At 44.4% G+C, this 26,735-nt stretch overlaps 1 protein-coding gene and 1 pseudogene across 1 annotated transcript in view; one reads left to right on the top strand and one right to left on the bottom strand.

Annotated features, from left to right (window-relative positions):
- ALDH16A1 (aldehyde dehydrogenase 16 family member A1) overlaps nt 1-25,728 on the top strand; it is a 45,567-nt gene extending 19,839 nt beyond the window's left edge. The window contains exons 13-18 of the mRNA XM_066627313.1: nt 145-314; nt 1,109-1,276; nt 11,185-11,389; nt 11,804-11,989; nt 22,218-22,343; nt 25,478-25,728. Coding sequence (XP_066483410.1) covers nt 145-314; nt 1,109-1,276; nt 11,185-11,389; nt 11,804-11,989; nt 22,218-22,343; nt 25,478-25,654 — 1,032 coding nt within the window. The 3' untranslated portion in view covers nt 25,655-25,728. The remainder of the gene's footprint in view (nt 1-144; nt 315-1,108; nt 1,277-11,184; nt 11,390-11,803; nt 11,990-22,217; nt 22,344-25,477) is intronic.
- On the bottom strand, nt 23,996-24,115 carry LOC136655120 (5S ribosomal RNA; annotated as a pseudogene).
- Nucleotides 25,729-26,735: the final 1,007 nt, after the last annotated feature.

Here is a 26,735-nt window from a genome sequence, read left to right as displayed (position 1 = left end):
TTAGCAGAGAACTGGCCGAATTTGGGGGGGGCGGTGTAGAAGGCCCTATGGTCAAACCCTGTGGTTGGTCTGGAGAGAGGTCTACAAATTTAACCATGTCCATGGCTTTTACTCTGAACTCTTTTTCCCCACCACCTCCCTTAGGGCCTTTATGAATATGTAAGACCAAAGTGGGAGACCAAACCATGCCCCGGTGCTATGGACATAAACTACAAAACCTTTGCTACCTCACAGGGGGCAGGGCTCCCTCCCCTTGCTGGCGAGAACAGAGTTCCACGTTCCGTAGCATCTGACCCGGAAGGGAACATCCCACGGTAAGAGTATGTTTAAATATTACAGCTGTGCCTAACTCCCCAAACATTGTTAAGCTCTTCTGCAGGAGGGAATCTTCTAGATCAGTGTTTCTCAAACTGTGGATCAGGACCCACTAGGTGGGTCGTGAGCCAATTTTAGGTGGGTCCCCATTCATTTCAGTATTTTATTTTTAATATATTAGACTTGATTCTCCCCTGGTATGTGACTGCATTTGGGGAAATGTTACAAACCTGTACTTTGAACAAGCTACTCTGTATATTCTTTTAACAATGATATTCAATGGGACTTACTCCTGGGTAAGTGTGGGTAGGATTGCAGCCTAGAATTATTAAAAATGTTCTTGCTTGATGATGTCACTTCAGGTCATGACATCACTTCCAGTGGGTCCTGACAGATTCTCATTCTAAAAAGTGGGTCCCAATGCTCAATGTGTGAGAACCACTGCTGCAAGTGATGGGCCAAATCAGGAGGCAAAAAAAGTACAGCTGTCCTCCTTATTCACTTGGCAGGTCATCCTGCTGCCCATTGTTTGTGTAGGGATAGAACATGCCAATGTATAAAGTACACTACAGGTAGGAGAAAGTCAAGTGGTTGATTTAATTCACTGTACCCAGAAACCAACCTCATTACTTTGGCCTACTTAATACTAGAAGATTTACTAGATACAATCCTAACACAGGCAGTATTTGCATGTTCTCCACGTGAACTTGCAAGAACAATTTAACTAATCTGTAGTGTAAGAAGTCTGAAGCAGAGGATACATGCTTTATCCTTTTCCTCTGTGTTGTGGCAGCATGGACCGAACCTACAAGCTGTATTATGGTGGCACCCAGAAGAGGCCAGACTCCATGAGTTCCCGAGCTGTCCTTGATCACGCTGGCAAAATCATGGCTTATGTAGCAGATGGGAGTGTCAAAGACATCCGTAATGCCGTAGAAGCTGCTCATAAGGCTGCTCCAGGGTGAGTTGGGGCAGGGGGATGTGAGCTGGTGAGATGTGTTCTTCTCATTAGGAGAGCAAGGTCACAGCAAGGTAAGGCTGCTGAGGTGTCTAAGTTGCCATAGACGTAAAATAAAAAGAGAACACCAGAAGAACCCTGCTAGATATGAGCAGAGTTCCATCCTGCATCCTTCTTCCTTCAGCGGTTGGACCAATCCTAACTAAAGAAAGCAGCAGCAGAATGCATGTCCTGTCAGCACCAGCTGCTGCAAAAGTGCTGTAAAGCATTTTATGGTAGCACAAGCGACCAGTCCTTGCAAAATATTTGCGAGGCTGTTTTCTAGAAAGAGGTATAGGACGGGAGGCCACAGGTAAATCTCTCAAGACACGGAAGCATCACCCCTTGAAACGCTGGAGTCTTTCTAATATACTCAGCACTGAGGACTAGTAGCTTGGTTCCCCTACTTTAAAGAAATTTTTGGGAATCTGTTTTTGACAGGAATCTCTTGTGCATGTTGAACACCAGTAATAAACAGAAGCTACAAGCCCAGACTCCGGAGACAAATGAGATCAGAACTGGTGCTTTGTTTACCTGCCATATCTCCTCTGACACAGAATGACAGGAACTTTTTTTTTACATTTTCCATATCGATTGCCAGCAAACTTGAAGCTGTTTACCCAATCAAACTACTCCATATCTCTATTTCACATGCTGCAAACCATTTGTGTGTGTGAGAGAGAGAGAGTGAGAAGCCTTCAACTGGGCAACAGCGTTAAACTCAGTAGCAGAACATGTGCTTTTGTGTACAAATGCAGGTTTCAATCCCTAGCATCTCCAGTCAAAAACCAGGATCCTTTGCAGCAGAGCTGGAAGAGCCCTCTGGATAGAAAGACCCATCATGGGCTTATTCCACAAAAGGCAATTTTGAATGCGTTCTTTTTTTAGCTAGAAAAAATGTTAGCGTGCTTCCAGCGAGTTATTTTAAAAACGGCAAAATGGCGTTCCCTCATTGAAGTCTATTGTATGGAGTTTGCCATGTTTTCACCATACACTGTATACACTATGGAGGCTGCCATGTTTCTGACATTCATTTTGGTAGAAAATAGGCAGAAATTATGTCAGCATGGTGGAGGTCATCTTTTCTAGCTCCGAGCTCTCTTGGAGAAATTCTAGCATGACTAGCACACTAGTACCTAAAAAAAGAACGTGACCCAAGCATGCTGGAAGCTTTTAAAAAAGGCTCTTTAGCACTTCTAACTTTCTTGTAGTGCTAGAAGTTAAAAAAAGAACACAGCCTTTCTATGTTCAGTGCCCTTTAATAGCACTTACCTTACAGCAGGGGTGTCCAAAGTTTTTGGCAGGAGGGCCACATCATCTCTCTGCCACTGTGTCGGGGGCCGGGAAAAAATAATTAATTTACATTTAAAATTTGAATAAATTTACATATGTTTACATAAATGAATATATTAATAGTGAACTTATATGAATGAATGAAGGTCTTGCAATAGCTCAAGGCCTATAAAAGGCCTTGCACAAAGCAAGACCAGCCTTTCCTTTGCTGCTGCTACTGCATCACAGATGTGAAACAGCAAGCAGTGGAGGGAGCCCTCATCCCACAGCTCACATGAGAGGCCAAACAGTTGCCCTTATGCTGAGAGCAGTTGCATCAGGCCAGTGTGGGCTCCAACAAATCTCCGGAGGGCCAGAGGCTCATTGGAGACTGGGGGCTCCCTGAGGGCCGCATTGAGAGGCCTCAAGGGCCGCAAGTGGCCCCAGGGCCGGGGTTTGGGCACCCCTGCCTTACAGGGTTGTTGTTAGGATTAAATTAATCCACAGAAAGTGCTTTGGATGTTTGAAAGTGCTATTTAAATGCTAGGTATTATAGTTAAACAAATAATATTGAGACAGGAGGCTGAGAGAGAGGTCTGCCACAGGGCAGCAAGTGAATTTTTGGCAGAGATGAGATTTGAACCCGGGACCTTTGTGGTTTATAGCTTGGTCTCAGAGGCCATATACACCATCTCTACAATATTACCCCAAATTAGCCTCTGTGGACTAGCAAGAGCCTTCTTTCTTCAGAAGGACTTTCACGGGGGAGGGAGTTAAGGTATTCTCTCTGCTGTTTTTAATGTTTGCAATTGTTGCTTTTTAGATATTGTAATACCTAGTTAGTTTTCTACATCTCTTAAGAGTTCTCTGTTTCCATGAATCTTTCAGCTGAATATTGTCATGTAGAAATATAGAAGTAAATCACACATGAGCGCCCGTATAAATCCATCTCACCTTTTGTGCTGCAAGGGCAAATGATCAAATTTGATCACATGGATACAGTAACCATTAATGCCCAGCAGATGGAGCTGGGATGCTACTCAAGGACCAAACCTACACCACTCCGCCCATACATTGCCAGCCTGTGAAGTTTGCAAGCTGGCTTGGAATGGGAAAAGAAAAATGAGTTCCCTGAATGCAGCTAACTAGAAAATGGAGTCCCTATCACTAGCTACTAACTTGATTGAAGGAATCATAAGAACATAAGAACAGCCCCACTGGATCAGGCCATAGGCCCATCTAGTCCAGTTTCCTGTATCTCACAGCAGCCCACCAAATGCCCCAGGGAGCACACCAGATAACAAGAGACCTGCAAGGCTTTCTGGGAATTGTAGTTAAGAACATAAGAACAGCCCCACTGGATCAGGCCATAGGCCCATCTAGTCCAGCTTCCTGTATCTCACAGCGGCCCACCAAATGCCCCAGGGAGCACACCAGATAACAAGAGACCTCATCCTGGTGCCCTCCCCTACATCTGGCATTCTGACTTAACCCATTTCTAAAATCAGGAGGTTGCGCATACACATCATGGCTTGTACCCCATAATGGATTTGCAATCCTCAGGCCTTGCATTTACTGGAGCGCCTGCAATGCACTTGTGCTAAGGTTCTTGCAGCCAGCTGGTGGAGAATCACACCTGAGCATCCCTGTGCTTGAGCTTAAAATCATAGGATATCATCACGACACCCGATTGGAATAGACCCCACCTGGCCTCTCCAACCCTCCCTTTACCCAGATGGACAGATTTGCTGCCCAATTGGCCAAGCCTGCATATCACAAGCTATCATAGAATAGCTACCCCAGACAGGAAGAAGGATCACAATCTACATTCAGCACGCGGTTGGCGAATAATGGAGCAAGAATGCTGCAAGAGGTTTTTCCAGCAGTTCTAAGACCGTGGGACCTGCATTGGAGCTGCTGGGGAGTGTCCAGGAAAGAGAGGGCCATCATCACAACTTGGTTGAAAACTACTGCCGGGTGGTCTAGGTGGGATATAAACAAAGCAGCCGGCAGTGGAGTGAAGAAAACAGTCAGCCATGTCCCATGTGCGCACTGAAGGTGTTTTCCACTGGCACATTTGGATTCTATGGATCTGGGGCCCCTCACCTGCCTATTGTTTTCATCTTTTAAAAAACCAGTTTGGTGGCTTTTCCTTCTTTCCTCCATGATTTAAGAGAAATGCTCCCCAAAAGGAAATGGCTTTTGGGTACTGTGTTATGTGGTTATTAATTCCCCTTTCCCAGGCATGACTATCCTGTCTTGTGCTTTAATGTTTTCCCTGGGACCTCTTTTGTGCTGGTTTGGTACAAACTGATTGTGCTGATTTTACACATTATGTTTTTTTTGGTTCTAACTCTTGCCTTCTCTTCAGTTCAATCTGCCTTCTGTTTCCTTTTGGCCAAGCTCTCTGTTTCAGTAGAATTTCTCCAGGACTGACTTTCTTATCTTTCTTGTTTGTTTATTTAATTCTTGGTGGCATTCCTCATTTTCCTATTTTGTGATTTTAAAAAATCAGGGTGTGATTAAAAAAACAAAACTGCTTTCACTGCAGATCCTGGCCATTTCAGAACCGTGTCATGATGGTTAATTTTTCTAAAAGCTGGTGTAAAAAGATACCATGTATTGTTCATTCTGTCATTTTGTTTAAACCAGGGGTGTCCATACTTTTTGGCAGGAGGGCCACATCATCTCTCTAACACTGTGTCAGGAGCCGGGGGGAAAAAGAGTTAATTTAAATTTCAAATTTGAATAAATTTACATAAATGAATACATTAGAGATGGAACTTATGAATGAATGAAGGTCTTGCAATATCTCATGGCCTATAAAAGACCTTGCACAAAGCAAGGCCAGCCTTTCCTTTGCTGCCACTGCTGCATCACAGATGTGAAACAGCAAGCAATGGAGGGAGCCCTCGTCCCACAGCTCAGGCAAGAGGTCGAACAGCCATCATGCTGAGAGCAGTTGCGTCAGGCCAGTATGGGCTCCAGCAAGTCTCCAGAGGGCCAGAACTAATTGGAGACTGGCGGCTCCCAGTGGGCCGGATTGGGAGTCCTCAAGCGCCGCAAGTGGCCCCAGGGCCAGGGTTTGGGCACCCCTGGTTTAAACCACTGGTATCTGGCCTTCACTCTGCCGCATCTGCCGTATTCTTTGCCTGTAAATATTATTATTAAAAACATTTATATACCGCTTTTCAACAGGAGTGGTTCACAAAGTGGCTTACATTGTACATTAAATGGGTCACTGTCTCCAAAGGGCTCACAATGTAAAAAAAATACAGAAGAGACACCAGCATCAGCCACTGGAAAAGACACCAAGATAGGGTGAAGAGGGACAGTTGCTCTCCTCCTCCTATATATAAGAGGTCACCACTTTGAAAGGTGCCTCTTAGCCCATTCAGCAGGGATCAGCCCACTTAGCAGGTGTCATGACTATGTTTCTCCTTTCCCCCTCACCATGGATTGGCATCTCTATTGTGCTGATATTTTAAAACTGTGTTGCTTGCTTTTGAAAGGAACTTTCCCTGTTCCTGCTTATCTTAAGATACAGCCAAAGGAAACAGACGAGAAAACAGAAGTAATCTCTTCCAAATATTTATGCGATCCACTCCCTCTTGCGCTTTGAGAAGAATTTCAAGGCACATCTATTTTCACATATCTTTTCCAGCTAATCCTATACATGTTTATCTGGGAGTAATTCCTATTGAACATAGTGGTACTTACTTCTGAGTAAGCATGCACAGGACTGCACTGCCAGTGTTTCTCTCTCCTTCACCTCTTACTACTCCTTTTCTCCTTAACTGTTTATCTTGATTTTAAATCTGTGGGTAGGAATCTAGTCTATGCTTCTTGTATTGCACTATTTCTTGGTTATTTAGGCACTTAACAGCCCAGCCCTAACTGTGTGTGCAGCGGCTCAGCCAGGGGCAAGGGGAAGCTCTTCCCCTTACCCCTGGGTAAGGTCTGCGTGCCCCAATGGGTCTCCTTGGACCTGCGCCACCTCCAGAGCAGAGCGGAGTGGCTTGAAGCCACTCCGTTCTCCTTGGGGGCGGGGGTTGGGATCCGGCATAACCGCCGAGTCCCAGCCCCACCCCCGGCTCCCCACGCACTCGCCCGCGGGGCTGCCCATCGCCCGCCCTCCCCCCGCCCAGAAACGCCTCCTTTCCGCCCCCCATGCCTACCTTGGCCGCTTGTGTCAGCGCGGGTGCGCCAGCACAAGCGGCAGGGAGGAAGCCACTGCGGAGGCTTCCACCGGCCTCCATGCTTCGGCGCATCTGGATGCGCTGACGCAGCTTCCTCCCATGGAGGCACAAACATGGTTTACAGCACATTTGCGACTCTCCAGAGGTTCCTATGCCAGCATAACTGCCGGTTAACTGCGCCCTAAATTGATTAGCAATCAGTTCAGGACCATGAGAAGCCATTTACGGGAGGAGGAGGAGCCAACAGTGGACGAAAAGACATGTCCCCAGGAGCTCCTGGGAGACAGTTTGTTTTCCCCCAAATACCTGTAGATCTTTGTTAGGAGAGACAAGATCTTCATTGGTGCAGGTATCTGGGAAACTGAAAGCCCGTCGGGGGGGGGGCTTTCTTCTCTGAGGAATCTAACCGTTTGTGACAGTGTTGGGGGAGGTGCAGTGATCTGCAATCAAGCTGCTGGCTCCGTGCTGAGATGCCATATGGAGAAAAAAAAAAAGCGTGAAGTGTAAAGTTCAAGCTGGAAATTTAAGATAAGCAAGTGTTAATATTGTTCCCAGCTCTGATTGACTGATTTGGCTAAAAGCCCTGAATATATTGGAGGCATTAACGAGAGACTTTTTAAGGAGGTTGAAAGTGCTCTTTTTCTCTGTTGTGGAATAAATTGGTGGTGGATTATAATTACAACTATAACTTGGGTGTGAACTAAAATTCTGAATTATTCTTGGATGTAATTGGATATAAATATAATTCTCATTAGATTTGGAAGAGCTTTGTTTTCTCTGCACCAGAGATGGTGAGACTGTTTTCTTTCGTTTTGTTTTTCTCCCCGTTAACCGCACTGGACTGTTATCTGCAAGAGGTATGTAAGGAATGCGGATGGCAGAGTAGTAATGATGTGGTGGAAGTGAGGAGAATAATATGTTGTGGACATCTAGTGGACTAGAGAGAAATTGCAAAATGGACTCTGTTCCAGAAATGTGGATACAGAAAATCTTGATTAATACAGAGAGATTGCTTGTTATGGAGCGACAACAGCTGGATTGGTCCTCGCAGATTCAAGCCAGTCTGGAGACTCTTTCCCAACAGATAGATGTCTGTAAGGAACAATTGGAAGATGTGAAGAAACAAGCAGAAGATAAACAAGGGAGTGAAAAAGCAGACAGGGAGAAAAATCAACCGGATGATCAACAGGACGAAAAAGAGGTGCTGATGGAGATTAAGAAAGATAAGATGGACAGAGTAACAGAAGTGCACAAATCACAAAATTTGTTGGAACAAGAAGGAGAAAATATATCCCAGTTAACTGGAAGAATGAACACACCCTATATAAGAAAGTGTGGATTTATCTGATTCTGTTATAGAGATGAATTATTAAAGACATTACAGGAGAAAAAATGGAAAGTAAGAAAGAAAAAGAACCCTGAGGGGTAATCTGAGGGTTAAAGAAAATTGAAGAATTTATTCAGCTAATAACAATGGTCCAAATTTATTTGAAGAAGAAGAAAAAAGAATATGTATAAAATTGATAAATATGAATTAGAATGTATTAAAATAAAAATATAGCTGGAAATGTAAAAGTGTGGAAGAATTGTTTTATATATGGTTATTATGTCAAAGAAAAAAGTATAATTAAATTGGAGAATTAGATTGGAGCTGAAATAGCTTTGGTGATAATTTTGGTAATTAGATTATTTTTTTTTAAGATTAATGAGCAATTGAAGTTAGTTTACGCTTGGTAGAAAGTGGATATTTAGAAAATATAGTATAGGGCATTAGGGAAAATTTATTGTATGTTATATAAATAAATGGATAATTCAATAAGAGGTAGAAATAGATGAGTGAGTAGATCAGGAGATATGGTATGATTAATTAGTAATGGTATATGGTATTTAGCACTCCTAAATGTATGTTATATGTTTGTATGTTTGTGTGTGTTAATAAATAAAGAGAGAGAGAAGCCGTTTACATGGGGTATGTTGTCACATACATGTGTGGTGATGACCCTTAGCTTTTTTTTTTTTTTAAAGGATTAGATGAATTCATAGAGGATAGGTCTGTCAACAGCTATTGGCTATGGTTAAATGGATCCTCCATATTCTGAGGCAGTATTTCTTGGTTTAGGTACTGGAAACAATTGGGGGTGGCCGTGCCTCAAGGAGTATCTGGATGAACCACAGTCTGGTTGAACTGGGCTGTTCTTACATTCTGTTCTTACTCGTTTAAACTTTTTACAAAAAAATTCTTTCTGTTCTTTTGCAAAAGTTGAGATCTTATTGCACACAAAAATTATGACCCAATTATTCAAAGCATGTCAACTCTATTAGCAAAGCATGTCAAGGCTCTTATTTATGACAGCAATAAACTAAAATTGTACTTACGCAAAACGGATTTTGCCTTATTTAAGAAATGTGTTGCTGTCTCAGAGAGAAGTTCAGTTTCTTAGTAGGAGAGTTGCTACAGCTAACAAGTCATCATGACCTCGCCAGGCTTGCTTCTGGATGCATGCCAGCCACCGGAATATGATAGTCTCCTATGAGGTTCCATCCTGTAAGTCTGTGCATTTTATCAATTACAAATACATCTTCTCAAGAAAGATCCATGTCGCAGGATGTCTCTCCAGATACAGTAATAAATGGGGAAAAATATTTATCTGAAATGATATCATCCAGTGTAATGAGTGCTTATATATCATTTGAGCCTTCCAGAACATTTGACATTTCCTATTCTACTTCCCAGTTTTAGCTGTTGCAACATTGGTAAAATCATCAGTTTTTGACCCATAGCTACAAGAGACTCTTCAAGTAGACCCAGCAAGATAACTGTGAGCAGAGAGGAGTAACAACCAGCAATGTCATTGTTGCATTGGATGCTGAGGCTGTGTTCACATAGAATGGGAAACCAAGACTTGTGCCAACCATGGTTGAGAACTCAAACCATGGTTTGAACTTCCAAACTTTCAACAGGCAAACTGTGGTTTAGATCTCCATTTCTGCTTTTGTTCCCATTTGCTTAGGATTCAGCTACTGGATGGGTCCACACTTGTGATTCAACCAGCCCTCTTGGAGTAAAGCAATGGCCCCAACTATGGCTTGTGAATTTAGACACAGTGAGGAACCATAGTTAACACAACAGCCTCAGATCCAAACAAACACGGTTTGTGAGCAGGCTCGGACATAACACAAAGGCCTGGTTTAGCAAAACCAGTTCTGGTTCATGTAGTGTCCAAGCCCAGCCTAAATGTCAGGAATTCCAAGGCTGTCAAGGAGGAAAAAAATGAGAGGCAGCTCTGGTTTTCCTATCTTGTTCAAAGGTTAGCATGTTAGAACGTGATTTAACATTTTGAGAAGATTTGCTGCCTACCTCATAAGAACCTCGTTACGGCTTTCCTGTTTTCATCCCCATTTTTAAACAACTGTTGATAACCTACACTTTCCTTCCCTTTGAACTCTGTGCAAAAGCATTTTAAGTGGATTTGTCATTTTCAGAAATGCATTTTGATGGCATTTGCAACAGGTGTAGAGATGAGGAGCAAATTGTTGTTGACAGATATCCTCTTTGGACCATGAGGTTTCAACTCTCAGGCCTGGGAGGACAGTACAACCTAGTGAGATCAGAGCTAATAATGACACAGGAGGGATATTTCATGTCTTTGAGTTGACTGGGATAACCTAGCCTTTAATTTAGCTGCATCTCCTCTTCCTGAAGATTTCATGGGAAAACTCATATGGAAAGTCATGAAAACACTTTTTAAGTATATATGGCAGAGGTGAGGAGTGCAGACTGAGCTAGCAGTTGTGGATCTTGTGGGGAATGGTGGTCACTACACGAGAATGAATGGACGGTTAGGATTCTCTATCTCTGTGCGAGGAAAGGCACTCAGGAATTGCTCCTATGTGCATGTCTGAGATTACAACACAGAGTGTTGACTTGTATGGAATTGTAAGACTGAAACGATATTCAGATTGGAAAATACACGCTAAACTGGCACTATACTATAAGGAGAGATTATAAGAAGAGTTTGGGGGAGGGTCGTTAATTAGTTGGGCCATTGGGGGAGGTGAGCCCCCTGCCCACTGGCAATGTGGTGTGCCTTGTCAATTGTCAGTGCTCCTAATTTAGCAACATCCATCAAACTACTGGCAAACCAAGTTTGTCCTGAATTTCTTCAGTCAGGTCTTTTTCCAGGCAGGACCATAGCTCAGTGGCAAAGCACATAGTAAGCATGCAGTGGATCCCAATTTCAGTCCTTGACATCTCCAGGTAGAGTTGGAGAAAACCTCTGTCTGCAATGTCAAAGAGCCACAGACCTATTTGGTCCATTACCACTATAAGGCATATGTTCAGACTTCTTAGATTATCTACTTGTACTTCTTTCTCATCTAACACTGGGGTGGTCTTATCAGGTGGGCAAAGCAAACCGCTCACGTCCGGGCTCAGATCTTATACTACCTGGCCGAGAATCTGGAACTCCGTCAAGCCGAGGTTGCATCGCGACTGGAGGCGCTGACTGGTGGGGGCAAAGAGGCAGCGCTGCAGGAAGTGGACCTCAGTGTGCAGCGGCTCTTCTATTGGGCAGCGTACTCGGATAAATATGGCGGGGCTGTGCAGGTGAGAATGGACGTGACCCACAAGAAATATGTGGTTGGGTTTTCTCTCTTCCTTTCCTATACCGTTTCTGGGGTTGGCTACACATCTGAAATAGTGGGGCGGCCCAGGCTGTCTTCATCACTGCTTAGCTGTGCACCCCCCTTTCAGATTCTTCACTGGGAAATCTAATTGTATTGTGAAGTTCTACCACATCTTTGTATGACCCTGTGTTTTCGTTTCCTTAAGTCGTGTGCTCTTTTGTTTGTTTTTAAGGCAGTGGAGTGTCAGAATGGGTGGAGATTGGAAGGGGGGAAGTGGAATTTGGGAAGTAATCAAAACTTGAGGTCTTGAGTCTGGGGCTGGATTTTATCCTCTTGAAGTTTATACAACTCCAGATTTCACACAATTGTATCTGTTTTTGTTGCTCTGATACAGGAAACATCTTTATATGGTGCCTCCCTCCTCTTTCGGGAGCCTCTCGGTGTGGTGGGAGTTGCTTGTCCCGATGAACAGCCCCTCCTTGCTTTTGTAAGCTTGTTGGCTCCTGCTGTGATTCGTGGCAACACCGTGGTAATGATCCCCAGTGAGCGATACCCACTGCCTGCCCTGGACTTTTATCAGGTACTGCTCTCCCTTCTTTCTGTCCTGCCTCAGGCTGTGAATTGTCAGGGGGCACCTATCCCTGTCCCTCCTCCTCCTTCTCCCATCCCTTGGATCTGAAAAGGAAGAGAAGAGCAGAACAGAATAGGAAACATGAAGGCGGTGGCATAGCTAAGGGGGTGCAGGGGTTGGCAGTATCACCGGGCAACAAGCTTTGTGGGGGCAACAAGTTGTGCTTGACACTAGTGGCCAAAATTGTGAAAACTTTGGTATGTACAAATAACACCATCTTATTATGTATGCTTGGAAAGATAATTTAATGCCGAATACAATGAAACAAACTGCACTGGAATATCTGTATTCTATCAAAAGTTATGTCCAATTAATCAGAACACTTTTGATTGATTTATTTACCTAATAAATTTGATTTTGTTGTCGGGGGGCTACAAAATCTTTAACTCTGGGTAGCAGATGCTTTAGCTATGCCACTGCCCCATTTTTCACTTTTTAAAAAAGCCTGTGTGTGACGTCACTTCTGGGGCATTATTTTGCACTTGGCAACAGGCTATGCTTTCGTTAGCTACACCACTGCATGGAGGAAAGTTAAAACAACCCTGATTCTCTAGTCCTCTCCTCTCCTCCACACTTCCTCCTCTGCTCTGTTTCCCTCTTCTCAAGGAGGAGAGGAAAATTTGCCCTTAGGCTCTGATAAAATGGTTGTGTATGCACACATGCTCATGTTCAGACACACATGCACACACAGCATGCAAAACTTATGTTGTTTTCCTCTGAGTCACAGCCCCTTCCCTTTTCTTCCCTAATTTTTCCAGTTCCTATATTCTCCTAGCTGGGAGATTCTATTATTTACTCTTGCTTCAGGAATTTCTTCAGGATTTATTGTTTTCTGTTTTTAAAATCTTAACATAAATAAGCGGCGTAGTGTCAGCAGCCACCACGAACAATGACATTCTTCCACCTGGGGAAATCCCAAGTCTCCATGTTATGTAACTCCCGAGTACTGTTGGTGCATGTGAGGGGCCTATTTTCCCTAATGTGCAGTTTTGGTTTTGGTTTTGGTTTTGTTTGCCTTGAGAGGAAATGCATGAAAGGAAGGAAATGGGGCTATTTTCATATACTCCATGGACTTGCTCAATGGAAGCGGGCATCTCTATTTAAGAAGAGATCTTATGTGTTCTTCAAAAATAGTCTAGGTCATAAGTTTTGTGGTTGGAACTGGAGCCAGGGAACAGAAGTGGGGGAAGTTGGGGGGAAAAAATTCTTTCCTCCCTTTGTTTTCCCCATGAGCGTAAGCACAACTTTTTTTAAGTTGGGGGAAGTGCAAGCTTCCCATTTCTTTCCTGTTCTTTCCAAGAATTGGCATTCTTGATTTTTCTCCCTTTTAGTATGTATGTCATAAATGTTGTTGGCATCCTTCAGTCTCGGAAGACCATGGTGTCACGCTCTGAATGGTGGTTCTGGAACAGAGTGTCCTCTCCAGAGCGCGAAGCCTGGGTAAAGTAGGTATGGAGGATAGGCTGTTACCCATGCAGCAAATTCCCCCTCTCCACGTCGCTGAAATGGTCTAATGGAAAGGCAGAAGCCAATACGGTTGGTTCCAGCGGCGTCGCAGGAGTTGCCAGAACGTGACTGTGTTCAGCCATGAACTGCCTCAGGGACTCAGGCTCCGGATTTTGCCTCGAGGTTGACTCCTGAAGCCTTTTCCATAACTGGATGTAGCCACAAGGCAGTGGAGGTTTGGGATCAGAGTTTTCCTTCTCTCAGATGAGCTGCCTTCCCAGGCTGACGAGTCCCATCTACCCGGTGGCTGTTTAGTCGCCTCTTACGACAAGTACAGCCAACCTGAGGGCCTATTCTTATCCCCAGCCCCCAGGGGTATAATGTAAAACATAAATAAAGGTCATAAATGTAAAACATTAGTAAATGAAGAAGTCTTTCTTTTAATGGTAAGCGAATGGGAAGGCTTCTTTTAGGTATAACATTTATTTTGGACATTGTCTAGTGTGTTTATCAGTGTTGTTACTTTATTTTAAAATTAGACCTCTCAGACCATTAATTGTCCAAGGTTCTAGTTGTGGGGTTTGTGTCGGAGGATTGTAAAGTTATGCATGGTGTGGCAAAAGTGAACGGAGAGAAGTATTTCTCCTTTTCTCATAATCCTAGAGCTGTGGGGGAAAGGGGATCATCCAAGGAAACTGATTGGCAGCTAACTCAAGACAGACAAAAGAGAACTTCCTTGCGTTGCATTATTCATTTATGGAATTCATTCCCACAGGATAGGGGGTGATGGCCATTAGCTTAAATGTCTTTTAAAAGGGAGTAAGCAAATGCTTGGAAAATGGCTCCATCAGCTACTACTACAATATAACCTGATACACCAACCTCATCCTTTGTGCTGGGTTGCAACCGTGTCACTGTCATGTGACGTGTCGTGTGACTGTCATGTGACAAAACATTATTGGGAGCCACTGGAGGCTGCTTTTGTTGTGCTGGGCCCACGGACCCACTCCATTGGCCTCCATGGGCCCCCAGAATGCTCTGCAGAAGCAAACAGGAAGTCTCTTCCATGGAGGCCATGGAGTGGGTTGTGGTCCCAGTGCAACCCAAAAGCAGTCTCTGGTGGATCTCAGTAATGATTTTCAACCCAACAGTGAGCTTTGGGTCATGACCCACCACACATCAGGTTGCAACTCACAGTTTGAGAAACGCTGCTCAGTAGCAAAGCACTGGCAGCCGGCCTCAATCCTGAGGACTTCAGCACTGTAGTGGGAAAAACAACCAGTGTCGTCCACAAGCCCCAGCCAAACGCCGCAAGGCTCCTTCTCCAGCCCAGTTGGAGTCCCAAATAGGAGCACTCACTCCTCCTTGGGGCTGGAGATAATTCCACTTGTAAAGCAATTAAATGTGAACTCAGTCAAATCAGTAAAACAACAAAGCATCATAAAACGGTGAGCAGCACAGTCATAAAAAGCAGCACTGCAGGCAGCTATCCTGGTCATAAACACGCTCAACAAATGCCGTTTTCAGCCTAGCATCTCAAGCCGCACTCAGAAATCGGAAAAGCTCAAACAAGTTGCCACAAAAATATTTACTTTTTCGGACTGAGAAAAGGCACCCAGAATGACTTATCGAAGGCCTGTAATGGAGGAAGGCCACCATTGTGGGACACCATAGTGGATTTTTATTCTGAGTGACATGACCTTAAGTATTTTTCTAACTCCACTTACTTGGCAGCTATTAATCTGAACTGTGTGTAGAAATCTAAAGTAGTGAAAAAGAGTTCCATATGTGTACATGTCCACTCTGCATGCTGAACTTGCACTGAAAGCCACAGTGAGGGGAATCTGGTTGAGAGGCCACTAGACAAACAATTCTGCAGAATTTCTGCACATTTCCAGAGCTCACCTTTTGAGATACCACTGTGGGTACAGTCAACATGTTCACCTTTAATTTGGTGTGAATTGACTTGCATGAGGGTTTAGAGACAGTGCAGCCATGAGAGAGAGAGAGAGAGGCCCTTTTCCATGTGCTGACCAACCAAACTTTGTCAGTGGGCATGTGAGAGCACATCCATTCATGCAGAGCTGGGTGGAAAGGGCTCCCCAATTTCACTGACCCATTTGCAGGCATGCTGTTATCATCGGTGCATTCAGATACAATAAGCAAATTGGACCATCTTAATCCGTGAGGAACATCAGAAGGAGTTTTCACAACAAACCTTGCTTTGACAGGGAATGCAGGGATTTAAAAGCTCTCCTACAAGCTGTAGGAGACAAACTCCATTTCCTAAGCACTTGTTGTTCAGAATAAAAATCAAACGCCCAGGCAAGCGTTCCTCCACTTCAGCTTTGTTGACTTTTGATATGTGCTTGGGGATTTCTTTACGAGTGTGAAAAGACAAGACTTTTTGTTGCTATTTGTTTTGCTGTTTTGATTTATTTTTTGTCTCTTGTAAGATGGGTGACCTACTTCATGGTTCTAGTGCATCTGTCTATTTTTACTGATTTTTTTTTTTACACTGATGTTTTCTTATAAAAACAAAGTTCACTTGGCCAGTTGTGTCATATGCATTTCCAGTATTTCTCATGTTCAGAATTACAAAATACAATCTAACGCCAGTGTGTCTTGGAGTTCTTAACAAATGCAGCTGGGGGGGCTCTTTGAAACTATTGGGGTATGTGATTAAATAAAACAAGAACAAGAGGGAGGGCTTAACTCAATAATTTTTATTAGTTTGTGTAAAATATTTACAGCATGAGCCTAGGCGCATCTACTTGGAAGTAAGGCCTATTCAATGGGGCTTACTTTCAGGGCAGTTTATATAGGATTCCTATACTTCAGCAATCAGATTAGGGGACAGAAAAAGCTTGTCTCAAGGGTTATACAGGGTTTTGTTTGATTAATTGTTTCTGCAAAAGCTGTACACTGGCTTCTGTTTTCACAGCTACAGCTGTTGGTTAATCTGTTTTAATATAACTTGCCACCAGTGATTCTACTAAATTACCTTTCTCAGTTTTCTCTGGTGTCCCTCTAAATCGGTGGTTCTCAACCTGTGGTCTGCAGTCGACAGGTGGTCTGCAAGACCCTGAGAAGTGGTTCACAAGGTCTTGGGGTTTTGGGAGGGGGGAGTTTATCACCTTCTGTCACTTCTAGCATCTCGCCAAGCAAACGCTTCCCCACGGTCTACAGAGAGGGTGGAGAACAGACCACCTTCAGCTGGCACTGAAATGTTGGCTGCAGCTGTGGGTGGTCCTTTCTCTACCCCCTCTGATAATCCATGAGGAAGCACTCACTTGAGATGCTTCCCCATCAGCTATCAGAGAGGGCAGAGAACAGGCAGAGCTGGCAGAGCAGCTGGCAGCTGGCAGAGCGTCTCTTCCTCATGGACAGCCAAATTTAATTGTATTTTTTTGTGTACGGGTGGGGGGGGGCTTGCATATGGTCCATGATGATTGAGTGGTGCTTGAGCGCCTAAAAATTGGGAACCACTGCTCCAAATGTTAGATCTTGTTTCCTCCTTTCATATTGTGCTTCCTTTAACCATTTCTGCCCAGCCCACAGGTGTACACATTTGGTCCCTGTTGTGTAATATGCATCATTGGGCAGGAATGGCTTAAATTTGGCATCCAGTCTATCAAATCCCTGCGTGTTCCTTGTGTTGCTCATTGTATCACCCCTGCTAACTGGGCAAAGAGGCACCTTTTAAAGTTTTGTCCTCTTATATTTAGCAGGAGAACAGCTGTCCCTTTTGCCCCAGCACGGTGGCATGTGATTGGATGCCAAACATAGTCTGTATCCTATGCTCCATCATAGGAAAGTGGGTGGGGCAAAGACATGGCAGTTTTCTACTATTTTTCCCTTCTCCATTCTTCCTTATGGGGTTACTCCTACCTGTGGTAGATGTTGTTGATGTATCATTTTTCCAGTGTGGGGCACAACAAGTGTCTGTAGAGGGGTTAGGATGTAGAGTGCATCCTTCTCCTCCCACATCCCACTCTCCACCCTGTTTTGACCTGTCTTCCAATGGAGTTGCATTGGCACCTGAGTGACCTCCAAGCTATGTTGGCAGAGCATTTGTCTGATGTGCTGGCGTTCCTGGTGTGTCTATTGACTGGTGGTGGCTGTCACTGTCCCAGTGTGTGTGTTTGTGTAGAGATGTACTGGTGTGTAGGGTTGAAGCATTTAGACCTTTTGTACCTTTCCTCCATCTGAGGACATCAGCCATTAGGCTGGCAAGAAAGCCATAGATATATATATATTTATCTGCTCGTTTAACTTCAAAGGTAAGACTGAAATCCTGCCAGGAAATTAAACAAAAACAGGAAGCAAGAGGTCGAGGTTATCCTCACATTGCTAATTATGACTTGCCGTATCACACCCAATTAGAACAGTAATCTTAAAAAGCAGCATTGCTTTGGAACCAGCAGTCTGTTGCATACAAGTTCTTTTTGAACAAACTAAATCCTGCCCCCGATGACGCAGCTGGGCCAACTTCTTCATGCCATTAAACTAGAAAGTTCCAAAGAAGCATGGCTGCCAGAGGACAGCATAAATGTTGCTGACTGGCACTTTGCTAACTGGTAAACTGTATTGTGTCCTGTTCTGGTCGCCACATCTCACAAAGGACATAGTGGAATAGAACTAGAAAAGGTGCAGAAGAGAGCGACCAAAAATATTTCTGGTCTGGGGCACCTCCCTTATGAGGAAAGGCTACACTTTAGCCTTGAAAAAAGGTGCCTGAGGGTGGACATTATTAAGAAATATAAAATTATGCAGGGGATGGATAGAATGAATAGAAGGATATTCTTTTCCCTCTCACACTACACCAGAACCAGAGGACATTCACTAAAATTGAGTGTTGGGAGAATTTGTTCAGACAAAAGATAAGATTTCTTTACCCAGCATGTGATTAGTCTGTGGAACTCCTTGCCACAGGATGTGGTGATGGCATCTGGCCTAGATGTCTTTAAAAGGGGATTGCACAAATTTATAGAAGAAAGTTCCATCACAGGTTACAAGCCATGATGGGTATGTGCCACCTCCTTGTTTTAGAAATAGGTTACCTCAGAAGGACAGGTGCAAGGGAGAGGCAATAAGATGCAAGTGTTTTGTTGCCTTGTGTGCTTCCTGAGACAACTAGTGGGCCACTGTGAGATACAGGAAGCTGGATTAGATGGACCCCCCTTTGGTCTGATCCAGATGTTCTTACGTTAAACTTGATTAACCGATATCTCCATCCTCCTAGTGAGGTGGACGGGGCAGTGGGCAGAGAATGCACCAGTTAACAAACATCTCCTCCTGTCTCTTCCCCTGCCCCCACTGTCTTACTGGGCAGAGCTCAGCTCTGAGGTGTTGCTTCCCCCACTTCCTTCCTTCCTTCCTCAGAGGGGCCTTCTGGAAATGAGCCTTTTTGCATCCCTCATCTTGAGGGAGACTCCCTATTCTTTATGAGGACTGGAAGAGGGCAGAAGGGAGGTGACACCACAGAGCCATGCCCTATCCAGTCAGTGTTGGGGGGGGAGGGCTGATAGGCGGGACTGAGCTTTGTTAAGTAAAAGCTTTGTAACCCTTATATTTGGTTAATCAGCAATCCCCATTCCCCACAGGTACCAGATGATAAAGCTTTTATTGTAACCGCAGAAGGAATTCATCAAGCCCTGGCTAGTTTGTTCATTGGATAATTTAAAACTTGCTTGCCTGCCAGTTTTTATCTGTCAGAATTGATTTTGCCAAAGTCCGTGTCCTAAAGAATCTGCTCTTGTTCTGCACAAACCTGATACTGTGGTATTAGTTATAATAATATTTTCATTGGAACATGATGTTCCAACACAAAAAAAGCTGTCAAACTGGATTCCAGAGTAATTTGATGCACCAGGATTGTCATGACCTCAACTTCTGAGGAATTCTGCATTCCTCAGGATTGGGCTATAAGATGGTAAATCTTCTGAGCAAATTATCTTCTGAGCTTTGATTGGCATTGAAAAGAAATTGGGGGGCAGCATTTGCTTACCACCTGCCTCACTTCCAAAGCTGAGGTTCGGAGTAGGACTTTGGAGAATGATTTCAGTACTTGGGCAGGTTCATGTAGGAGACAGCAGTCCTTCTGGTTGTTTAGGGCTTTAAAGGCAAGGTGCCATGGCAAGAATTTCAGAACTGTTCCAGGGAACCGGTCCAGTCAATAGCCTAGTGGTTGTAATAATAATAATAATAACAGGTATTTATATACCACCTTTCTTGGTCTTTATTCAAGACTTCCCCTGCCCCCACGGCGGTTTACATAGGCAGGCTTTATTTAAATCCCTTATTAAATAGGGATTTTTACAATTTGAAAGAAGGTTCTTTCTTTCAAGAACCACTACATTCAGGTGTTTCATTCCGATCTGGCTTCACATTCTGGCCTCCATCTTCCCACGCTCAGAGCAGATGGAATAGCTTGGCTTCAGCTTGTCAGCTGTTTCAAGGTCGCGTGGTGCCAGTGGCCTCAAACTGGCGACCTTGTGGATGTTATCTCCAGGCAGACGGAGGCTCTACCCTCTAGACCAGACCTCCTCCCTCTTGTACTTTGTACTAGTTTCAGAGCAGTCTTCAAAGGCAGCTCCGTGTGTTACACATGGCAGCAGTCCAGACAAGTCCATTCATACTACCAGAGCATGAATAAGCATGGCCATTTTATTTCTGTCCAGCAGAGGATTATACCTGGCATACCAGCCTTAGCTTGTTGAAGGTACTTCAGATATAAGGGTGGATTGCCTATGTCAAGTGTTATGTACTGTCAGAGGTTTACAGAACAAGTCTATTCATGTCTACTCAGAAGTAAGTGACGAATACTCACAGGAAAAGTGTGCTTAGGATTGCAGCTGGCGAGAATCTCTAGCAATACATAATTTCAAACCACAGGTTACAAAATCGTCATAACCCATTTTGTTAGATGCGATGTGAAATTGTTCATAAAACTGTTTGGCACTGATTGTAAGGATGTTGTAACCCGCTGAGACTAGTCTTGCAGAAACCGGTTTACTTGTTGCCAAAAAAACTGTTGCTAGAAACTGGAGGAGCTCCCAAAGTCTGCCTCTCTTTGCAGGAGTTAGATCAGAAAACCGCATACTTATCAAGATTTTTTTAAAGTTTATTATTTATGCAAGAACTGGAGATACTTGCTGAAGCAGATACAACTTTTTTCAGGCATCCATTTGTCTGCTGTGGAACCCTGCCTTTTGCTGGAATTTCTGGGCCATGTTCTGGGCTGAATGTTTTTACAAGGTGCTGGCCACATTCTGTTGGGCCTTACTATAACTCCAGGCAGGTTGAAAGTGTGACCTAGGGCAGTAGTGCCAGAACAAATTTCAATTATGCATGGTCTACTTTCTTTTTTTAAAGTACAATGAATCTCTGTGGTCCATTCACTGTAATTTAAATTACTTAGGGCCCAATCCTATCCAACTTTCCAGCACCAGTGCAGCCACAATACGGCCTTGAGATAAGGGAACAAATGTTCCCATACCGTGAGGAGGGCTCTGTGACTGCCCCACCATTACAGGATAAATAAATAAATAATAATACAGGTATTTATATACCGCCTTTCTTGGTCGTCAGATTTCTCCTCAGACTTTAATTCAAGGCGGTTTACATAGGCAGGATATTCTAAATCCCCGTAGGGATTTTTACAATTGAAGAAAGGTTCTATCTTTCAAGAACCACAACATTTCAGATGGATCTTTTATGATCTGGTATCACATTCTGGCCTCCAGTTTCCTCCCAGGCTAACAAGCAGCTCCTTCATCTCTCACTTGAAGGGCAGCCAAAGAGCAGGTGGAATAACTCAGCTTGGCTTGTCAGCTGCTTCAAGGTCTCGCCATTCACGGTGCCGGTAGCCTCGAACTGGCGACCTTCGGATGTTACCTTCAGGCAAACGGAGGCTCTACCCTCTAGAGCAGACCTCCTGCCCAGTGCATGCCCCATTGGCACAGCTGTACCAGCACTGGAATATTGGATAGGCTTGGGCCCTTAGTGGGTACACCTCAGGATCTCTTCACAGTTGCCTGAGAAAATAAGGATCCACCTAGTCAAGCATTCCGTGCAAGAATCCCAACAGCCATCATGTGGTCTATCAAAAATCAGCCAGTGGTCCATCAGTACACTCTGAGCCACCTAGGTATTGATTGCATTTATAGTCCTCAATTCTTCCATTTTGGAACTCAAATCAGGTATTCATGGGGTTCCCAGGTGGTCACACTGACCAAATCTAGACTGCTTAGCTTCAGCAAAATAACTGAATCATACATCCTTAGATCTATGTCCTCTGCCCTAGAACATTCTTCCCTATAACTGAACCTACAGACAAAATCAGTAGTGGCAGGAAAGTGTATTTCATGGAGGCTTGTCCAACACATGCTGATCTGGTGGTTGAGGAGTCCCAGTGAAACACAGTGATGGCCACTGCGGTAGGGAATCAAATCCAGATTTAGATATAATATTGCCGCAAAAGGAAAACTCATCAACTTTTGCTGGTAAGAAGCTAGGTCTGGTTTACTGACATCATGGAGATATAATTTAAAATCCCCAGTAATTTAGAGAGAAAAATCTGCAGATAGGTTCTGTCCTGTCCTTGACGATCTAGGTGTCTTCCTTCCAAGACCTCTTTCATAACACCCAGACTGAACTTCCTTCCCAAAATTGTAGCAGCAATTGTTTTAAATAATGACACAAATTTCTCTCTGTCTGTCTCCATCAGGTACTGGACACCTCGGATGTCCCTGGTGGAGTGGTGAACATCATCTCTGGAAACCGGGACCATCTGAGCCGAGCCTTAGCTGAGCACCAAGACATACAAGCCATGTGGTACTTCGGTTCTGAAGAGGTGAGCATTTCTTCTGAGTTCAGCAGGGAACCAGTGGCATAGTTAGAGGGGGGTGCAAAGCACTAAGTTTTGCAGGCCCCTGAATGTGCCATGCAAAAGACCCCTCCCTCTCCCCTTCGAAGCCATTCAGGTCAGTGGGAGCCAAACAGAGTTTCTTCAACCTTCGGATTAGGACCCCAATGAGGTCACAAAGCCTCAGTTGTGGGGTTGCGACAACTTACAGGAATGAAAAAGGTTGAAGTCCACTGGACTTGAGCATCATCAAGTAAAGGGGGAAGCATCTGGTATATCCCTTCAGCTACCAGGAGATGGTGTCCCAGACCTGCTCAGGTTCTTAACAGTTGTGCTGAAATTGCTTTCATGAGTGCCAGGCTTCATGCTAACTTTTTCTGCTCTCTGTAATAAGAATATTTGGTTACAGTGAACAGTGAGTCTTAGGAGGGCATAACGGGTGGAGACTGGGCAATGACATGGGCAGGGAGGGGCAGAAAGGATCCCAGGAGGGGGGCAGGACAAATGGTGGGTCCCCAGTCTCCATTCATTCATTCATTCATTCGGGTCATGGCACAAAAAACGTTGAAGACAACTGCTGTAACCCACCACCCTTCTCTCCTCTGCATTTCCTTTCCACTTTGTTTCCATCTCCTTTTCTAATCCAGGAAGTGGGAAGAGAAGCAGTGGAAGAGGTGGGCAGACAGAAGTGTGTGGGCCCTGCCCCCCAATCTTAGGCTATCTCAAATGGGCTTTGTCGAAGAAGGAGCAGCTTTCTTATCTGCTGCTCTCCGCGGAACGGAATGCGGCTTCAAAGACTCAGCCCACACAAAGAGTACTTTCAGACACAAGTCTTTCATTAGTTCAGTCAGTATTTACAAGATAACAGAAAATAATAGCAGCGTAGCAAGGAAACATAAAACGGCATAGCTTGCCATACACAGGATAAATCAGCCTTCCCTGCTTTTCCGGCCTTCCCAGCCATTCCCCCTTTCCCTCGTCCTGCATGTGAGTGCTCTTGCAGGCTTTTTAAAGCACTGAGCGTGAATTAGGAAGGGTGGTGTCTCCTCCTCCTGATGCTGACTCAGCACCTGTTACAAATAGTGAGCTTGTTCACCTGATGCTTGGTGATTCAGCATTTTACATAGCTTAGGCTCTACCTTATCCAGACCAAATTTTCTAACCCTGACAGGCTTGCCAGGTGTCCAAACCATGGTCTGGTGCTTAGTCACAGTGGCCACGGAATCTCATTCTGGGGTTCAATAGCTTTTATAATCTAGAAAAGCTTATCTGTTTGCTAACTTTTACTAAAAAATGCCTGAGCATGCTTTCTCCAAATATCACCAGTCTGTTAAAAGGCCTTGCCCTTGAGGATCCATCATTTCTCCCAAGAAATCTACCTCCTCCCCATTCACTCCTCAAAAGAGAATTTAGCAGAATTTAGCAGGCTGTGAAGAAACCTAAAACGGGGGGGGGGGGGAGCTGCTGTCTCAAGAGTTGGAGGTCCAAGAAATCAGAGACGGCTAATGGGCGGAGAAGGCCAAGCCTGGCCTCCAAAACATTTTGAATGGGTCTGCCTGCTTTTAATCTGGGTGTGGTGAAAATGCCTGCCCACAGCTTGCTTGAAATGTTTGTCTTCAGTCTCGAAAGACTATGGTATAAGCTTACAGCACCTGGGATTCCCAAGCGGTCTCCCATCCAAGTACTAACCAGGCCTGACCCTGCTTAGCTTCCAAGATCAGACGAGATCGGGCATGTGCAGGTTAACAGTTGCTGCTTGAAAAAGGAAATATTTTCAAAATTTGTGAGATAGGGGCTGTGGCATATCTCGGTGTTGCATCATGTCTCTGAGATATTTTTACATACATGTTATTAATTATTAACATATTATTAAATAACATATTACATGTTATTAATGACTCAACCACAGCCTGGTACACAGCTGGCCTGCTATTGAGGCCTGGTGATGCAAGCATGTCAGGTGGTGGACGGGTGGAGATGGAATTCCATGCTTGCCAGCTGCCTCTCTGCATCTCCATTACTGCCAAAGCACTACTGCAGCCACTGCTGTTCGAGCTCATCATTCTTGACCTCCTCACTGACTTCACTGCTCTCTGCTGTTCGAAAAGGCAGGGAGCAGGACCAGTTGTTGGCAGCAGCAGCACTGCAAGATAGGAGAGAATGAAGCTGACTTGGGGGGGGGGGTCACAGACATAGGGGTGGGCAATTGTAGGAAAGGAGAAGCTCATGGAGAGAGGCTAGGGTAATTGCAAGGGAGAGGAAGAGTGCTGGGGGGAAGTAGAGACAGAGAATGTGTACCAAGGGTTTTACCGCCTCCAGGTTAGTGGGGCTTATGAATTTAAAAATACTTGATATTTTTTCATTCATTTAAAACATTCATATCCTGTCTTTTTCAGTAAAACAGCTTCCTTCCCACTCGGTGACCATGAAGCCCTTTTTAGGCGGTGGCACTGACTTTTATTACTATTGACCATCCCTGAACAGTTTGATAGAGTGACAAGATAAACTTCTGGTCTTTGTGGCTCTTTCTGATGATCAGCAAGAAGAAAGGTGGCCACGCATTAGATTGTGACCCACTTGTGGTTCCACTAGTTGAAGACCAGCGATCTAGGGCTCGCTCTTGGGTCACAGGGTGCTGCAGAGGTTTCGTCAGCATGGCTGAACTAAGGCCTGATCCACACCTGCAGGGAAGTTAGATGATAGCATGGACTGTATCACTTTGGAATGCACATGGGGGATATATAGTTTTTGAATTTTCCTCACATAAGGAAAAACCTCCACCCAAATTAAATCAACCACATTAGAGTAAGAGGTTACATAAGCCTCTCTCCTGACTGCCCTAGTTTTCTCCTTGGAAGGAGTTCTTAAACTTGAGAGCATTGAGACAAATGATATCTCCCTCACAATGGTACCTTCCATTCTACCATCTCAAGACCTGAGGATACTTCTCAGAATCTGCTACAACAGCAATCTAGAGCATATAGACAGGAGTTGTGCAGCAGACAAGCCAATACAAAAAGATTTCCCTGAAGGTAGAAGGCTTGATGTTGCTAAGAAGGTGCTCAATAGATCTAAAGAACCCCCATTTTGTGTTTGGTTTTTTTTTCCTCCCCATCCTGCAGGGTTCTGCACTTGTGGAATGGGCTTCCGCTGGCAACCTGAAGAGGACATGGGTGAACTACGGAGCAGATCAGCGTTGCTGGACTGACATCCAGCAGGGAGCTGGGGAAGAGTTTCTCTACCAGGCCACACAGTGCAAAAGTGTCTGGATGCCCATGGGTGACATATTTGCGAACTGAGGCGCTGGGTTGGTGAGCAAAACTGCAAGGCAATCAGGGTGGGGGATACCCCTTGGGTGCTGAGAATAAAGACTGGTAGGTTTTTTTAAAAAAAAAAATCTTTGTTGTGGAATGCTTCCTTATTTTCTTGCTGAAGTTGTGCTTTTCCACACACGCATGTATGCACGCAGTTGAGGAGAATCAAAGAAACATGGATATCCTGTTCTCTAATTTACAACGCATACACCCTCCCTAGTACCCCCCCAGTCAGTTTGAGCATTTCTGTTTACTGTTTGCTTTTCAGTTCTTATTCAATTACTGTTGGCCCCACAGAGAAAAAAGGCCTCTGTAGCCTCTCGTCTCTGCTATACTGACGTGGGTTGAAGGGGTAGCTCTTAAGTCTGGGGAAAAATTAAATTAAGCAGCGAGGTGGACAAGTTTGTGGATAATGCTAAACTTTTCTGGGTGGGAGAGTCAGAAGAGACAAAAGGAAATTTCTTTATCCGGGTGTAATTAATCTGTGGATCTCCTTGCCCAGGATGTTGTGCTAGCACCTGGCCTATATGCTTTCAAAAGGAGAGTGGACAGATTTATGGAGAAACTGTGCATCACAAGTTACAAATCATGATGACAATGCAACCTCCAGGTTTTAGAGGTAGCCCGTCTCTAAATGCCAGATACAAGGGGTATACAATGCAGCAGGATACAGGTATTGTTGTTTTGAATGCTCCCTGAGGCACCTGGTGGGCCACTCAGGAGATACAGGAAGCTGGACTAGATGGGCCCTTGCCAGATCCAGCAGGGCTTTTCTTACGTTCTTAAAACATGAATGTGGGGTTGTTCTGAGCTGGGGGTCAATATGTGAGAGGGCTTTGGATGTGTCTGTTATGTAAGAAAAAGGCTTGTTGAAAAGGGGCTGAATTAGATGGGGTGGCAGAAGATTATAATATGGCCTTCACTCGAAAAGCAAGGGATGCTTATGGGGGAAGAGGGTCCAGAGAGCTGTTTTCTTAAATGTGTGCTGAGCTGTGGGGGTCACCAAAGATAATGCTGGAAACTGGCTATCTAAGGACATGTGTTATATAAATGGAGCAGGAAGGAG

Source organism: Tiliqua scincoides, chromosome 5, assembly GCF_035046505.1.
Source record: "Tiliqua scincoides isolate rTilSci1 chromosome 5, rTilSci1.hap2, whole genome shotgun sequence".
Classification (NCBI taxonomy): domain Eukaryota; kingdom Metazoa; phylum Chordata; class Lepidosauria; order Squamata; family Scincidae; genus Tiliqua; species Tiliqua scincoides.
The sequence above is the reverse complement of the archived record's forward strand: the minus strand, read 5'-3'. Positions and strand labels throughout refer to the sequence as shown.